The 17,814-nt window shown below is 36.6% G+C and overlaps 2 protein-coding genes and 1 non-coding gene across 3 annotated transcripts; 1 reads left to right on the forward strand and 2 right to left on the reverse strand.

The window, feature by feature from the left end:
• Window positions 1-8,663: 8,663 nt before the first annotated feature.
• LOC111776543 (U4 spliceosomal RNA) lies at window positions 8,664-8,814 on the forward strand. Its single transcript, XR_015412022.1, has one exon. It is a non-coding gene; the product is annotated as a U4 spliceosomal RNA (small nuclear RNA).
• Window positions 8,815-10,050: 1,236 nt separating this feature from the next.
• On the reverse strand, window positions 10,051-11,044 carry LOC111811915 (PLASMODESMATA CALLOSE-BINDING PROTEIN 5). The gene is made up of 3 exons (XM_023698974.2): window positions 10,564-11,044; window positions 10,409-10,436; window positions 10,051-10,278 (listed from the first exon to the last, which is right to left on the reverse strand). Exons 1-3 carry the CDS (start codon window positions 10,904-10,906, stop codon window positions 10,098-10,100), a joined length of 552 nt encoding a protein of 183 aa, XP_023554742.2. The 5' UTR covers window positions 10,907-11,044; the 3' UTR covers window positions 10,051-10,097.
• A 601-nt stretch (window positions 11,045-11,645) lies between these two features.
• On the reverse strand, window positions 11,646-14,639 carry LOC111776273 (endoglucanase 11). The gene is made up of 5 exons (XM_023655683.2): window positions 14,243-14,639; window positions 13,929-14,141; window positions 13,645-13,845; window positions 13,281-13,535; window positions 11,646-12,509 (listed from the first exon to the last, which is right to left on the reverse strand). Exons 1-5 carry the CDS (start codon window positions 14,516-14,518, stop codon window positions 11,826-11,828), a joined length of 1,629 nt encoding a protein of 542 aa, XP_023511451.2. The 5' UTR covers window positions 14,519-14,639; the 3' UTR covers window positions 11,646-11,825.
• Between the last annotated feature and the right edge of the window lie 3,175 nt (window positions 14,640-17,814).

The following is a 17,814-nucleotide window of genomic DNA, read 5'->3' on the forward strand; positions in this document are numbered from 1 at the left end:
AAAAAGTTTTGAAATTAATAACATTTAAAAAATAAATTTAAGTTTGTGTCTAACCTAAGTTGATTTTGTGTTTTTTTATCTTTTACAAATTTAATTGGCCAATAATTCAAACAAATTTTATTAAATAACCAACCAAACTATAAATTTTCTTTAGTTACGTTGGTTCGGGTTTATAATAGCCCAAGCCCGTCGCTAACAGATATTATTCGCTTCGACGTGTCTATTAGAGAGAGATTTTCACACCCTTATAATAATGTTTAGTTCTCTCTCTAATTGACGTAGGATCTCAGCACATGTGTTTTAAAATCATGAGGCTAACGACAATACTTAATAGATCAAAACAAACAATATCTACTAAGGATGGGTTTGGACTATTCAAGTTATTTATTCAATTTTTTATTTTTAATAAAATTTATTTTTATAAATTTAATTTAGATTTATAATTCAACTTCAATAATATTGAAAAGTTATCTGTATATATATTTAAAAGTAGAAGAATGAATAATAAAATTATATATATATAATGGTTGAATATATATATTTAACGTTAACGATAATTTGGGTTGATTAGTTTTAGCCCAATATAAATTTAGGAGAACCCACGAACCAGTTCGAGCCCACGACAACTCAAATAAGTTTATAACTCAACCTAAACGGTACAGATTTAGTTAGGTTAGTGTTCTCGATGACCTAGCCACATTATTATTATTTTTTTTTTTCATGATAAATTTTGATATTGTTTATGCTTATGTCATCTATCAATATGGTAACATTTAATTTTTTAAAAACTTTTTAAATTATACTTACAATATTGTTAAGATTAATTTCATTCCAACGTGTTATTTATTAATTTATATGTGTTTATTCTCTCGTGTATCATATATTTACGATATGTTTTGAATGTGCTATTTTTTTTAGTTACCATTTATTAAGTTTTTTAATAAAAAGTTAATTTTTATTGATGAAAATGACGGTAGAGGTCAAATTTTCAATCACATCGATATAAATAGCTTAGAAGAACATAATTAACGGAGGTATAAACTTGCAAGTTTTTAACTCGTTCATACTTTATACTATTTTTAGTTGCACGTAGGTTGACAAGAATCCCTTCTAACCGTAGCTCGACAGAAAAATTATCAGTAAAATTTAATACACGTTGAAACCGTTATCATACGTATACCTTGTCATTTTTGAACTAGTATCATGATACTAAAAAAATATTAACTTTGTAACCGTCTCTCCGATGATAATATAAAATTGTCATTAATGACATTCGATTCTATTGAAGGGGTTCCCCTTCTTCTATGTGAGGTGCGCTGTACGTCAGGGCGGAACCTATCTCGAATGTGGAGCACCGACTCAAGCCGCCCCGGAGCATATTCGTTATGTTCTTTCCTTTTCTCATTATTTCTCCACAGTACCTCTTTTTTCTTTTGATATTTCTTCTTTCGATTTGTAAATGAAAATAAAAGAAAAACTCACACGTAACCGAGCGGATTCGCTCCTCTCCCTCATAAACTAATTGTCATTCCAAAGACGGACTGGTTACGCTTTGTTACGTTGCGCCCCATATCTGCCCTTCTCCGCCATTCCATTTAGGGCGAGCCCATGTGGTTATGGGGACGGGAACGAGCGGTTAGTAACTCATATTTGTGACGATCGAAAAGAGTAGACAACAGAAAAAACTTGTCATTACAACAAGATGGGATCATACAAGAACAAGAAAGAAAAACATTCGTCTAAGACAATCATAAGACGAATATCTTCAATCTTCTTCAACATTAATTGCCTCAAATTTCAAACAAAACCACAAACAAAACAGACAGAACAACAGAACATAAGAATCCTACGGCAAACGAGGTGATCGAGAATGATGTTGAGAATCAGGCCCTCCAGGTATGTATCTTGCAGTGGAAGAAGAAAGCCTTCTTAAATGCTCCATTTGGCTTTTGGTATAACCCAACCTACGCATTATCATGCTGCTGCTGCCACCGCCTTCAGTGGCCGCCGCCTCCGTCCTCAGCGGCATTGCATGGCGGCCGGCCGCCGCGGTGACAAGCATCACCATGAAAAGAACGGCCATTAATGGAGCTAATTTTGGGCTGAAACGATGATGGGTGGCTGCCATTGGAAAGAATGGTGATCGGAAAAGCTGCATGCGAAGTGGGTATTTGATGATTGGGTAAAAGGTGGGATTTTTAGGTGCTATTTATAGAAATTTTGAAGGATTTTTGTGAAATTTTTATTTATTTATTTATTTTGATGATAAGTTTTTAAGATGAGAGATAAGTAGTGGGGGAGTAATGTAAAGGGTGAGTCAGAAATTTTGTCATTAGGGTTCCTTTTTGCGTTTTAATCTCTTTTTATATTTGGAGGAACATGGCATATGGAAGGAGCTATGGATTTCATAGCCTACCTAGCTTCGATTTGTTTACAATATCCTAAAAGGGATTGTACGTAACCGCTCAAGTCCACCGCTAGTAGATATTGTCCGTTTTGATTCATTGTGTATCGCTTTCAGTTTTGCGGTTTTAAAATGCATCTACTAAGAAGAGATTCGTCGCCCTCTCCAACCAATTTGGGACCTCACAATCCACCCCTTTCGGACCCAACGTCCTCGCTGGCACACTAGCTCTGATACCATTTGTAACAACTCAAGCCTACCGCTACCAGATATTGTCTACTTTAGCCCGTTACGTATCGCTGTCATCATCACGGTTTTAAAATACGTCTACTAGGGAGATATTTGTTCCCGTCTTCAATCAATGTGGGAATCTCACATGATGTTTACATCCCTTCCCCAGAAAGTTGTTCGGTGTCATTTGAATAACGACAGAGAAATTGACAGGTTTACCCTATTTGAGTTCAAGCATGAATTGATTCAGTCTAGTCTAGTCTAGTCAATTCTCGACTAGGGTAACGTTTGAAGCAAGACTCTGATACAAAAACGGTCATTTTCGTAGTTGTCATAATCGTATGATATTGTCTATTTCAACCATGAGCTCCCATGTTTTAACTCCTTCAGTCTGCTCCAAAAGTGTCGTTTTCCTTCACTTATAGGCTCACGGTGTCCTAACTTGTCATAGTCTTGACACAAGATATCGTTTGTATTCTCTACCGTGAGCCCCTACGGTAAACGGGAGGTTTAATGTTTGAGAAGAATTAAAAGGGAACCAAAAGGAGAATGATAGTGAAGGAAGAGAGTGTGATATGACACGACAAGGATTGGGTGAGGTTATATGTTATGAACTTGTCTTTTTAAGAGGACAAAACGAATCGGATAGGCACATGGGGGCATAATGTTTGTGTCTTTTAATGTTTTTGTGGTAATTTTATCATATAATATAATGTCGTCTCCAAAATTCAGATTCCTTCCAACGAATAGCCACATTTTCACAACTTGCCCTCTTTCATTAATTATTCCAAGAGCCATTAAATGAACATTAAAAACTCCAAAAAAATAAACCAAACCAAAGCGTTAATCTTATAAAAATTAAAAGGACCAAAGTTTGTCGTTGATGATGTAACGTAACCATGTTTTATCTTAACTACCTTAAATATGATCACGATGACAATATTAAGGTAAACTAAATGATGACATATGGTTTTATTTCATACTCCAGTAGATATTGTCCTCTTTAAGCTTTCTTTTTTTAACTTTCTCTCAAGAGTTTAAAAACGCGTCTGTTAGGAAGAGATTTTCACACTCTTATAAAAAATGTTTCGTTCTCCTTTCTAATAAATATAGGATCTCACAATCCACCCCTTTCGGAACTCAGCGTCCTCGTTGGTACTCGTTCTCTTCTCCAATCGATGTGGGACCCCCCAATCCACCCCCTTTGGGCCCAGCGTTCTTGCTGTCACACTGCATTGTATCCATCCCCTTCGAGGCTTAGCCTGTTCGTTGGCACATCACTCCCTGTCTAGCTCTGATATAATTCGTAACAGCACAAGCCCACCACGAGCAAATATTGTCCTATTTGGGTTTTCCCTCTCAACTTCCCTAGAGGTTTTTAAAACGGGTCTGTTACAGATAGGTTTCCACACCCTTATAAAAAATGTTTCATTCTCCTCACCAATCAATGTGGGATCTGACACATAAATTGCTACGAAACCCAAATCTTAAAAGTAAAATTATTGAGTTTGAAACCTCAATAACCGAAATGCAACTTAAATTAAATCTCACGAACCAAAAATATATTTATTTTCCCTTCTAAATATATATTTGAATTTGTTAAACTATTGACGGTCAACTATGAGGTTTTCTACACAAATGACACTTCGAGAAAATTAGCATTACATAACCACTCGAACGATCTTGTTAAGACATTATAACATCGATCGATCGAAAGGTCAAAGAATCGAATTCTCACTTCCACGTGTTATTACACTTTAGTTTGTAGCTCGCGAAGTCAATGGTTAAATCATTTTTAACATTTCCTTAACCCAGATTATAATTTATAATGACAAATTAAGAGAGAGATTGTTCATTCCTCATAAAAGCTAAAAAGTACAAACAAAAGTAACTCAAAAAACAAAGCAACCGAATTAACTAAAAACGACTATAACGATCTCTGCATGGAAATGGTAAAAGGAAAGCCACCGTCGGTTGATCGGAGGGAGCACCGTAATTTATTTATGCCACGCATGATCTCAGTGGTGTCTCGGGTCGGGTCCGCCGGGGATATATCGTTTCGACGAGGTATAATATTTCCCGGCGATCACTTTGGCCGGAGCGCCACCGTGCACCTGAACCAGCCGCTGCCGGAGGTCGGCGAGATTCTGTTTTCTGTCCACTGGAATTCGAGATTCCGATACGACTGCAAAAGACATTATAACGAACATAATACAAAACCATCCCCACAACAACTTTCTAGCTCCCATTGCCATAATTCCTTTCAGACAAAACCGAAATTAAGAACCTTAAAATCTCCAAAAATAAAAAATAAATAAGATAATTATGATATATCCTTAACTCTCCAAAAACTGGAACCCCTTCTCTTCCCTTATATACACATCAAATTCCCGACCCTCTGCCTTTTTCTATTACGATAAAGTGACGCCGTTTTAAATGAATTGTCAACGGCCGCCACTCTCAAAGTTTTTGACAGCCAAAAATATTATCCAATGAAATAAATAATAATAATAAAAAAAAAACAACGTGAATCTCCTCGCCTCAGCTGCTCTGTTCTTTTTTATTTATTCAGTATCACAACTCAAGCCCACTATTCGTCAGTATTGCTGGTTTTAGCTCGTTATATATCACTGTCAACCTCACAGTTTTAAAATTAGAACGAGTCTACTAGAGAGGAGTTTCCACAAAATTATAAGAAATGTTTCATTCCTCTTTTCAACCGACGTGGGATCTCACAATCCACCATCCAGCTTCCTCTTACTCCGTGCGTGGCTCTGATACCATCTGTACCCATCAAGCCTAACATTAACAGATATTATCCGTTTTGGCCCGTTACGTGTCGCCACTAGCCTCACCGTTTTAAAACACATCTACTATGGATAGATTTTCACATTCTTATAAAGAATGTTTCGTTCTCCTCTCCAACAAGCATGGATCTCATTTGTAACAGCTAGGTACTTGATTTTGATACCATTTGTAACAACTCAAATCTACTGCTAGCATATATTGTCCGTTTTGGCCCGTAACGTGTCGCCACCTGCCTCAGGGTTTTAAAACGCAGACACTAGGGACAGATTTTTACATTCTTATAAAGAATGTTTTGCTCCCCTCTCCAACCACCATGGGATTTTCATAAGCTCAATGTTTCAGCCACGGTTTTCCACGTGACAACCTTTTTTTTTTACCGTGACTCAGTTAAGTCATAAAATATAAAGGCAGTTCAGCTAGTAAACAACAACAACGATTTTGGAGAGTACTAGATCGAAAGTTTCTAATATTACTAGCTCAATTCATCGTTTGTCGTTGAAGAATGGTTTAATAACTGTACGAGACTTATGAAATAAATAATATATTGATTTACGACGTGCTACGATAAATGAGAGAGAGAGAGACTATGTATTACGTTATACTAGATTTTGTTCGATTTTGTCCGTACGATGACGTAGGACTCAAATGACCCAAAAGACACCAAGGGAGTAAAATTGGCCTTCGAAAGGGCGTTCCCTAGGAGGAACTGAAGGGTCACAATCCATACGAATATATATAAATAATGTGTTTGGGGTTCTTTTCACTTTTTTATCAGACTCCACTTATCACACACATGCACCAATGCCGCCAACTACCATATAATATGCCTAACGTACAACCATAAGCTTTTTTTTAGTTCAGTTTTTGCCGGCCGTGCCGTCAGAAATATTCTTATTACAGTTTACCTCGAGTTTAGCAATGTCGGTAGAATCCTCGAACGATGACATAAGAGTGAATAGTTTCAAGGACATGGTCATGCATGAAGTTATGAACGATGAATCTTCATGTATATTGGACGGGAGTTTCATTAAGTAAGATGACGATTTGATAGAGAAGTTGAGGCTCGGTAATCTTTGTTTAAGGAGAAGATAGTTTAGGGTGCGATAAGGGGCGATTTGCATGATTTGTGTGATGTCCCACATTGGTTGGAGAGGAGAACAAAACATCATTTTATAAGAGTGTGGAAACCTTTCTCTAGCAGACGCGTTTTAAAGCCTTGAGGGGAAGTCTGAAAGGGAAAGCCTAAAGAGGACAATATCTGCTAGCGGTGGATCTGGGTCGTTACAAATGGTATCAGAGGCAGACATCGGACGATGTGCCAACCTTCTCGCTGTTCTCCAAAGGGGGTAGACACGAGGCAATGTGCCAATAAGGATGTTGGCCCTAAATGGGGGTGGATTTGGTGGCGGTCCCACAGCGATGGGAGAAATGAACGAGTGTCAGCGAGGACGTTGGTCCCGAAAGAGGGTGGATTGTGATGTTCCACATTTATAAGGGTGTGGAAATCTTTCCCTAGCATCCGGTGGATTTGGTGGCGATCCCACATCGATTGGAGAAAGGAACGAGTGTCAGCGAGGACGCTGGGACCCGAAGGGGGTGAATTGTGATATCCCACACATATAAGGGTGTGGAAACCTTCCCCTAGTAGACGCGTTTTATAAAAGGAACGAGTGTCAGTGAGGACGCTGGGCCTCGAAGGGGGTGGATTGTGATGTCCCACATTTATAAGGGTGTGGAAACTTTCCCCTAGCAGACGCGTTTTAAAGCCTTGAGGGGCAGTCTTCTCGCTGTTCCCCAAAGGGAGGTGGATTTGGTGGCGGTCCCACATCGATTATAGAAAGGAACGAGTGCCAGCGAGGACGTTGGGCCTCGAACAGGGGTGGATTGTGATGTCCCATTCCCCAAAGGGAGTAGACATGAGGCAGTATGCCTGTAAGGACACTGTGCTCCAAAGGGGGGTGGATTGTGATGTCCCATTCCCGAAAGAGGGTAGACAATATCTACTAGCGGAAGGTCTGAGTCGTTACAATTCGATAGCAAGACAGACAACAATTGACCTTGATAGAAACCAAGCTCTCAGCACGACTATGAGTACGTTACAGACATTAACGATATTAGGGTTCCAATCAAAGTTTTACCTTGCCTAATAATGAGAAATTGCAAATAAAAGTTTAGAACAATATTTTTCATTATAAATTTGGATAGGATCGATCCATCCCATCAATATATTGATTATTAAGTTAAAAAAAAATAATAATAAATTATATTATTAAATCTTAGGTTAGAAAATGCAAAAGGCCGTCCACATTAGGTTTAAATTTATTTTATTACATTAATGACGGCGTGAGTAATGGCTTAGTCACTATCAATATTTTTTTTAATTTTTATTTATTTAATTGGATTCTAAGATGATAAGTGGATGTAGATCTCACTACCCCTCGTTCCAATATGCCTCAGAGAATATTTTTTTATATTAAAATAAATATCTTTTTTATTAAAAATAAGATTAATATTAATTATTTTAAACGTGGTTCGATTGTCGGTTTCATAATTATTAAATTGATTAATATTTATTATTATCAGGTAAAAATTAATTAATTAAAATGGGAGTGGATTAGAGAAGACTTTGGGCAAATAAAGAGAGCACTATGGATAAAGTCAAATGGATTATTAATTAATATATTAAATTTGTCAAAGATAAATTAAATTTTTGTATACCCAATTTTAATCCATTCAAATAAGATTTAAAAGATTCCTTTAAACTTTAAAACAAAAAATAATAAAAGATAAGAACCATTTTAATTTTTAAAATATCTTAATTAGTTTGAATTTTTAAAAAATTAGTGGTTATAATTTTATTTTATCAGCAGCCCTGCTCTTCCTGGAGTTGGAGAGTAAGGAAGCCGATTAAACCGAGGTGATGAATCCATCATGAACCGAACCGAACCGAATCGTATTTTGAAAGGAATTTGTTATATAGAGAAGCGGCGGAAGGTTTTCCTTGCCGGAGTGGAATATGACGGCGGCGAACTCCATGGAAGACGATGAAGGTATGAGATTGAGATTTGAAGAAGGTTACCATGGGTTTATTATAACGATCGGGAAAGTGAAAATGAAAATTTTGGACTAGGAATTTGGGGTTTTGTCCCACATCGGAAAGTTTGGATGGTAGACCGACGCGAGAGGCTATAAAAGGCGAGTGGAAGATGTTGGGAAACTCATCTTTGCGCTTGGGGCAATGACGCAGCTAGTGAGGTTCTAACCGAGGCGCGTCAATTGCTGGTTGAAAACTATTTCCAAACCCCCTCTTAGGCCTGGGTTTGGCCCAGGCCTTCGAGAATTTCTGGAAGGGCTCCCTTCGGGGTAAAGCCCTACAAGTCTTAGTTCGAAGCGTCATTTTTACTTTTTTTTTTTTTTTTTAATCCCAATTTGGTAATTTAAATAAAATGTTGCAACACTAGTTGCAATTTTATTTTCTTTTCCATAAATTTCATCGTTGACCTTGTGAAATATGGGATGTTAATGGTTTTCGTCTATTTTTCCCTAGACTTTTAGCAGAAAATTTCACATAATTTTTTAACTTAGTGTATATATATACAAACATAAAACCCATTCATGTTGATGGTTGCACGTTGAGACTAAGCACGACATGGCGTGCACAGCGTCGATGTATCAGGGACTCAGGCGGGCATAGCTAATCCCTTGACAAGTAGGGCATGGCTAATCCACACATGCATTAATGTGTCGGGGACAAGGCCGGACATGACTGGGCGATCGCTCCTAAGGTCATTTCGTTACCCGGCTACTGACAGGAAAGGAAGACTTGTTCTTCTTGCCCATACGCCGATCCTGACCCGCTGGTACTACGAAGATCTACGCTATTCAAAGGAGAGATATTCAGAAACCTACTATAAACAAGAAACAGACTCTAAGTCCAACCCATGTCGTGGGCATGCAGCTAATATAGGACAGATATATCTGATTGATATTAGGCTTGGCAACAGACGCTTTGATATGTGTTACACGGATGCCCTTACTTGAATCGGCTCATAGCTAACCCCACTAAAAGTTTATTTCGAGTAATTTCAAGTATATACCTGGTTCGATGGTAACTTTTTAGTTTGATCTTCTAAAGTTTATAGATTTTATTAGAGGAAAAAACTTATAAAATATCTAGTTTTAACATCTCTCCTTTCTCCTTTCCATTTTTTTGTTTTTGTAGGGATTAAATATAAATCTCTACCTCATAAAAAGTTAACATTCCAATAAAATGTACATATTTAATAAACTTCTATATTTATTTTTATAAGCATCTCTTTCTCCCCATGTGACCTTTGATTCTGTCACGTGATCTTTATTCTCAATTTCTTTGCCAAATCATTTCAAATAACTCCAATTATTTTATTTCATTATTGTTTTACTATAATAATAATAATAATAACAATAAGCGTATGGATTTATTAGATAAATATAAGGACGACTAACCTTAATTTTTATTTATTATGAAATTATTTATAAAATTATGTTTTAGCTTTTGATAAACCCTTTATACAGAAAATCTTTTTCTTTTGCCCCAAGTAATTAAAAAAAATCATATAAAATAAGAATTTGAGACATCTAATAACCAATATTTGCTTTAATAAAAAATAAAAATTCAAACACAAAAACTAGAGCTTCCTATTTGAGATTGAAACACAATTCTAAAAAACAAATACCCGATTACCATAGGCCAAACCCATGACCGGCCCGATTTCCGACCCGACCCGCTTATGTCTTCACTCGGCCCCAACCCTACCGATGGTGTCTGGCTTGAAAAGTTCCCATTTCTCAACGAACTGCGCCATAAAATGAGAAATCAAATCCAATTAACACTAAAAAAAAGAAGAAAAATAATTGCAGAATCATTGGTGGATGATGATTTCAACCATGATCCACATTATTTTAAAGATCAACAATGAAATTTACCTAGCTGGGATTCTGCAATTTCCGTAGCCTGAAAACAAGAGAGATCAAAATCAGAACACGAATTCAAATAGCATTTTAGTTACAGATCTGGAAAGGTTTTGAATTAAAGAACAGATTCAGTTAAGAAACTGAGAGATCGGAGTGAAGAAACAGACTAGGGTTTAAGGAGGTGATAGCCGCGGCGTTTTGGAAGAAGCAACTGTCGTCGGTCATGCCGTGCTTACGGAAGTAGTCGTTGAAGGCGAAGGAGGCCATATTCTGGACATTGGATGCGTCGTAGCATGCGCCACCGGGCTGGATTGGTGAACAGTCGGCACCGCCAGCGCCGCAGGCCCAGTCAAGGGCGGATTGCAGAGAAGTGTCGTCGGCGTTGTTCTTGGCCACACACCAGAGCTCCGTCGCGCCGCTTTGGTCCCTGGTGGACGGCTGCCGGGACTCCGCCGCGCTGCTGCCGAGAATCAGAAGAATGAGAAGAAAGAGGGCAAAATTATTGGCCATTTTCGACGGGGAGTGAGAGATTTGGAGATCGGGAGGGGAGTGAGAGATTTGGAGATTGGGGGCTTTAGAGAGAGAGAGAGAGAGAGAGAGAGAGAGGGAGAGATTTGGAGAGTGGGGGCTTTAGAGAGAGAAAACAAAGGGGGGGTTTAAGAGGGAACAGGGGAAGTGACCGTTACGGAGATGGCAGAAACGGATTCCACTACTAATCAGTTTTGGATGATTTTCAGGATTAAGCCCTTAATTAGAGCCCTTCTATGTAAAATGCTAAAAGTTGGGGGGCTCTCATGCTATTTACAAGAATATCGTATAATTTTATTAAATTTTACTATCAATTTAATTTTACTAATTCGTCCACTAAGTTTAATAAATAAAAAATGGTGTAAAAATAATTTAAAAAATCCAGTAATTGCAATAAAATAAAGTTATGCAAGTTTGACAATTACAATAATTAACCATTAAAGAGTTAAAATTGTAATAATTTTATAAAATTAATATTTTTCCAAAATTAAAAGAAAAACATTTTGGAAAAATGCGGCGGATGGTATGGACTGCGCGCTGTAGTTAAGCCCATGTTTGTAAATGGACTGCCGCTAAAACAGCCCAGTTCTATTGTGGGCCTGAAACATTAGGCCCATACTGAAAATATTCTTCTCGGACCTCCCTAGTTTAAGAAAATTTGAATTTATTAATATATATATTTTCAATTAATAAGATTAAATAAATGAGAATAATGGGAGAGGCAAAATAAAGCCACGAGATGTGGAACTTTACCTTTCACTATATATATATAAATTATACAAAATTAAATGGAAGCTACACAAAAGAACTAAACCCTCTTTTCTCTTTTTAAATTTCAGAGAAATTTAAACCCCATTTCCCACACATTTTTATAATTTATATAAATATTTTGGTTCTGTTCTTACTTGTTTGTTGTATGAAGCATATAGGAGCGGGTCGTCTCGGGTTCGACCTGGATCCGGTGCTCCAAACTTGATAATTTAGCAAAAACGCCGACCAACGGCGCTGTATTGTAGGTGCAGGCCTCGGTCTGCATGTAGTTCCCTCTATCATCGGAAAATTTGTCTTCGCAATCGGGGCCGCCAACCACCGCCCCAACGACGACGTTTGGGTTCGGATCTCCACGGCCGTACCAATTGTCGTAGCCCTGAGTGCAGCCGATGAACGCCTTGTTTTCTCTATGCGACATAATGGAGGCTCCTCTGTGGTGAACCCTAGTAGGAAAACTGGGGCCAAATCCGACCAAATAGCTCATGTTCATTGGGTTGGAGCCGAGTATGTAATCCGTTTGTTGTTTTGCAAAGGCAAAAAGCTGTTCGTGATCCACGGGTCCGGTGTGGCAGTTGAGACGGTGGTTGGATCGGCGGAGGTAGTCGGAGTAGACAGTGAGAAGAAACGACGCCGTAGAGACGTATTGCATGTTGTTCCACTGGCGGATGAATAAAAGGCCGGCCGGAGTTCTCTCGACGTTGCTGACATTGTTCTTGTTGAGGACCGTGCAGAGGTAATACTCTGCTTTTGATCGGTACTGCTCCAGGATTTTTGGTTGCTCATTGTTCTTATTATGCCTCACCTGCATTAGCAACTAAAAAAGCAAGCAAATAATTGTAATTAATTGTTTGATCTAAGAACATATAAAGGATTAAATCGAAAATATTTAAATGGTATGGACAAAAATGGGTGATCCTGAGATGGAGGGAAGGGAAATTAAGAGGGACACTTGGCGAGATCTGAGTGGGCAGAGGGGGATTTCATGGCTGTGGTATCGGATGCACGTGGCCTTGTGCTCCATCCAACATGACTCGAAGTCTAAAACTTTACCCTTGCCGTCCTAATGGGTCCTTTAATTAAGGGCCACTCCATCTCTGGCGTGAAAAAAAGCTAAAAGCTTAACAAACGGTGACTGTGAGAGAGATTCTCCCTCCTTTTCCTTTGTATCATTTATCATTCCATCTTAGACTCCTTAATCAAACACTTAATCCACCTCCCCAACTAACTAGCCTATTGTTTGACTGATCTTAATCGAGTTTAGGAACACACGAGAGCATCAACAACACAAACTTAACACGAAATCAAAATTTTAGACTTTTTTTTTTATGATTATACCAATTAAAAAGTTCATCGATCTACCACAAAAATGAAAAATAACTATCTATGAGATCAACTTATGAAAACATACCACATCGATCTAGGGTGGGTATGGGTTCAAACTTCTAATCACCTTCCTATGTAATCTAATTCATTGAGCTAAAGTGAACAGAAATAACATTATTCAAGTAATATAAGAGAATTAAATGGAAGGAACCAGCAATAATGATGACTGCATTTGGGGTGGGGTTTGAGGAATTTTTTTTACCTTGGAGGCCATGAGTTGGACGCCTGCATACTTGACGTCCCAGCTGAACTCGGAGATGGCCCAGCCAATGCCACCGAAGCTGTGAGCGTTGTTAAGGACGTACTCAAGATACTGTGGATTGTCGGTGGCCTCATAGAGCCACAGCGCAGCCCATAGAAGTTCATCTTTATACCCACTCACCGACGCGTAGTAGCTCTTCACTATTCCCACACTTGAGTCATATTTCCCTCTGAATTTATCCCCAAACTCAAACAACTTCACACCAGTATTCAGATTCCAGACACAGTCAGTCAAAATTAATTCTGTTTTCAATTAAACTGCCTCTCAACTAATAACGCAACTAATTCTGTTCAATTTCTGTTACCTGTTGCGCGTGATGGAGCAGCAGGTGCGAGTAATGTGAGTTCGTTTTTCTGAACACGATCGACGCTGCAGCCATCGACGCCGCCGTTTCTCCGGCGAGATCTGACCCCGGCTTCCTCTCGTCGATTTTGTAAGCTTGTCGTGACGTCGTCATGTCCTCCGGCCTCTGCCAGCAGTAATGGTCCGTATCTCCATCGCCGACCTGTAAATTAATGCTTATGGAGCAATGTGATTCGATTGGTGATGGTGATAGCCAAATTATGATAAGTTGAGAATGAGGCTCACCTCTGCCCATAGCACATTGGGGCTAGTGTGCGCTTTGATGAAGTAATCGGTTCCCCACTTGATCGCCTCTAGAGCGTGCCCTAATTCACCGGCGCCTTCAATTTCTTGTCGGTACTCGATGACGCTCCAGGATAGCATCGTTATAGTGAAGGCCATTGGGAGGCCGAACTTGACGTGATCACCGGCGTCATAGTATCCTCCGACTAAATCCACCTATAACACCGAGAAAAAAAAACAACTCCGATCATTTTCCAAGAGCGAAGCTAAAGAAAAACGAAAACCAGAGCAGATATTGCAGATTTAGAGCAACTAACTCCTTGTTCAAGCCCGTCGGTGAGGCCGGAATGGTCTCGCCAGTTGACGCGCTGGTTGTACGGCAGCCTTCCCGATCGCTGAGACTCGAAGTAGAGGAGGCTCTTGGACAGAGCATCAGCGTAATCAAAAGCTCCGGCTGCAAAGTTCCAGAGAACAGAGAAGGAGAGGAAGATCAAGAGACGGCGTTTGCCAGAATATCTCTGAGGTTTCGGAGGTCCGGCACGGCGGCAGCATTGCGTCGTCGATGTCGTCGCGGCCGTGTTCTCCTCCTCCATTAACGGAGTTGATTGCTTCTTCTTTGCCGTTGAAATTGATTTCGGGAGCGAAATGGGAGAGAGAAAAAGCAAGTCTCTCTCTCTCTCTCTTTGTCCACTCGCTTTCTCACACTTTAAACCTGTTGAAGTACGTTTCTGGTTTTTGGTTTAATTGGTTTGGAAATGACATTCGCACGTGAATCTCACGTGACTTAAAAAATAAAAAATTTATAAATTTTTTAAACTCCAAATTTTCAATATTAATCATTTTAGTACCCTTACTCTCAAATTTTTAATTTCCATCATTTATTATTTTTTTTAAATTACCATTTTGATATAATATTTTCATTTTTTTAATCTTCTTTTAATAAAATTTTTCATTAAATAGAGATGAAAATGGTAACTTTTTACACTACCTACCCTCAAAACTTTGACCGGTTCGTTGCCCATTTTGAATGAAAAGTCACTTTCGCCCCCTTCAAACTTTCATATCTACCATTCCCAACCCTTCTTTTTGTCTTTTTAACTTTTGGCGGACAATTTTAGGATATAAATACCCCAATGGGACATCATAGTAATTTTAAAATAAAGGTCAATTTAGTAATTTAGTCTTTTAGTTTTGTATTTTAAAAAATAAAAGATCATTAACCATTTAATTTGAAAATAGAGAAAAATATATTAAATTACATGATTAACCTCTAATATAAACTATATACAAGATTTTTATCGAATTATAATAATAAAATGTTAACTTTTCATATGACCCCATATATCTCGAGGGACCCTGTATCATTCATTATTAAAGCGACAAGGTAATCTTAATGAAAATCAACAGGAATGCGTTTTGAATTCTTGAATAAAAAGTGTTAGGTAGAACTAGCTGGAATTTTTGGGGTCACCTCAGACCCATTTCCTCCAATCGAATTGCAGTAGGCCTCGTGAGAAGATCTACGACACCCACAATTTGTAGTAGTAAGCTTTGCTCAACATCTTCTACTGACTTGTCAGCCTGTTTAGTTAACCTAATACTCGTCACAACACCTTTCTTCTCGACCGTGACACCATTATGTTACCCAGGTTATGACTACTCCAAAAGATTGGCAGCCGGGACGGTGGCACGGCGTAGGTAGGTTACAGATAATCCAATCGATCTTTTTTATCCTATTTTTATAAACTCGTCTTTGTCCGTTTTTTCTATGGAACTCAGTAGACGTAGTATAGGACTTGTTGGTATCACTCATTTTTTATTTATGACTTTAATATAATTAAAATTAAATAATTTAATATAAGGGGGAAATAGGAAAAACAAAAAGAAAGTAGATGGGCCCACGAGTTAAAAGAAGAAGGCAAGATAAGCATGATGTGTGTTGATTGCGGCAATCAGATGCATACATCATATGACCATAATAACCCTAATTATGGAATTTGTCACGCAAAACATTATAACACTCCAAATTTAATTTCTTAATTATATAACTTAATATACATTAAACGCTAAATTACAAAAAAAAAAAAAGAAAAAAAAAAAGAAAACCGGATCCAACCAAACAATTAATTAATCCATTAAATTGTTTTCCGATAGGGGTAAAACAGTACATTAATAAACAGAGTCGAAAATAGTAAATAAATAAAAAAAATTGCAAATGCAAATTATTTATGGATTGTCGGTGGTAGGAAGACGGGCCACCGGCGGTCCCTGGTTCGGCTGCCGTATTCACGGTGGTGGGCCCTACAAAGTTAAACACACCCAATCTCTCTGGGTCCTACTAGTGGTCCCCACTTATTCGGCCGACACCTTGGAAGTTATATATATATATATATATTATTTATTAAATTCTTACTTTTAATATATTATTGTAAGTTTTATGGCTGCTGTTTTCCCTCCTTTTCTTTTTCAAAATTTAATTCCAAATTCCAACATGTTTTAAAATTATGCCAATTTTGCAATTTAAATTTATGGCTTTTTGGAATATGCCATTTTGCTTAATTATTTATGCAAGTTTTTGCATTATTGGATTATTTACTTGATTTATTCTTACAATTATTGACGTCTAAATTTGAATTTCATATTTATATTTTTGGGTAAGTTATATTGTTTTCTCGATATTTGAGTCTATTTATTTGGATGGACACCTATAGAAACTTCCCTTTTTAATCGTGTCCAATTGTTTTAATCAAATTTAATTATCACAAAAAAAATATATATATATTTTCGTCTCAATTCTATTTAAATCTTAAATGTAACACTTTTATCTTTTAAATTTTGAATTTTTACATTTATAATATTACTTAATTTACATTAAAATCAAAAGCACATAAAAAATACCTAAAATATATTTTTCATTAATTTTTAGAATTATTTAAAATAAATAAAAATACCACTAAGACGTTAACCCATTAATTTGAGTATATAATTTGTATGTGTTAATTAATAAAAGGGATTTTGTTCAACTCTACAGGTCAAAATAAAAAATGTGGCAAATTTTGATATAACCCACTTTAGTGTCTTTTTTTTTTTTTTTTTTTTTTTTTTTTTTTTTGTCTTTTCCATAAAGTAATTGAATTTGATGGGAAAATAATAAATAAATAAATAAATAAATAAATAAATATATATATATATATATATATATATATATATATATATATATATATATATTGTGGAAATTAGTCAATAAAGTTTTTGTAACTGACGCATGCTTCAACTAATTAATTGACTACTGATTTCATTGTTTGAATTAAATCTTCGTGAAAATTAATAATGATATGGTGCTAAAATACAAACATTCTCATCAATAATTTTTATATTTTAATTAATAATTAATTTAAAATAGTATTTTGATTTTTTTTTTATTTCAAATTTCATTTTATTTTAATATAATGTTTCAATTTGTCTAAATTTAAATCATAAAATTTCAATAAATTTAAAATTTAGCACTTTAAAATTAATTTTATCAAATAAGAAGTATAATTTTAATTAATTATACAAATAAAAAAAAACTACCCAAATTATTAATTTAAAAAATTATTTATAATTAAAATTTGTAAATCTAACACCTGTGTGTGCAACAAAATAGAACTATTAATCAGTTTCAAATATACAGATCGATTTTAAAATTATAAATTGAATAGTTACAATTAAATGACGTCACTTTATACTCTAAAATCGCTTCCCGGTCTTTAATTAATGTTCAATAATTATATAATTAAACTATTAATAATATTTTAGGATGAATTTATTGCTTTTAATAGTTAATAATATTGTAGCCCAATAAGAAATTTATGAATTTAAGAGATTTGAAGTCTATAGGCCCAATCCA

This window comes from Cucurbita pepo, chromosome 15 (genome assembly GCF_057944985.1).
Source record: "Cucurbita pepo subsp. pepo isolate OVF chromosome 15, ASM5794498v1, whole genome shotgun sequence".
Lineage (NCBI taxonomy): Eukaryota > Viridiplantae > Streptophyta > Magnoliopsida > Cucurbitales > Cucurbitaceae > Cucurbita > Cucurbita pepo.

Coding starts and splice junctions, on each gene's coding strand:
- LOC111811915 (XM_023698974.2), bottom strand. CDS start 10,906: ATGGCCAATAATTTTGCCCTCTTTCTTCTCATTCTTCTGATTCTCGGC. Junction 10,437..10,563: donor TATCACCTCCTTAAACCCTA/GTCTGTTTCTTC, acceptor TCTTGTTTTCAG/GCTACGGAAATTGCAGAATC. Junction 10,279..10,408: donor AATTGCAGAATCCCAGCTAG/GTAAATTTCATT, acceptor TTTATGGCGCAG/TTCGTTGAGAAATGGGAACT.
- LOC111776273 (XM_023655683.2), bottom strand. CDS start 14,518: ATGGAGGAGGAGAACACGGCCGCGACGACATCGACGACGCAATGCTGC. Junction 13,846..13,928: donor CCAATGTGCTATGGGCAGAG/GTGAGCCTCATT, acceptor ATTAATTTACAG/GTCGGCGATGGAGATACGGA. Junction 13,536..13,644: donor TGCTCCATCACGCGCAACAG/GTAACAGAAATT, acceptor ACTGGTGTGAAG/TTGTTTGAGTTTGGGGATAA.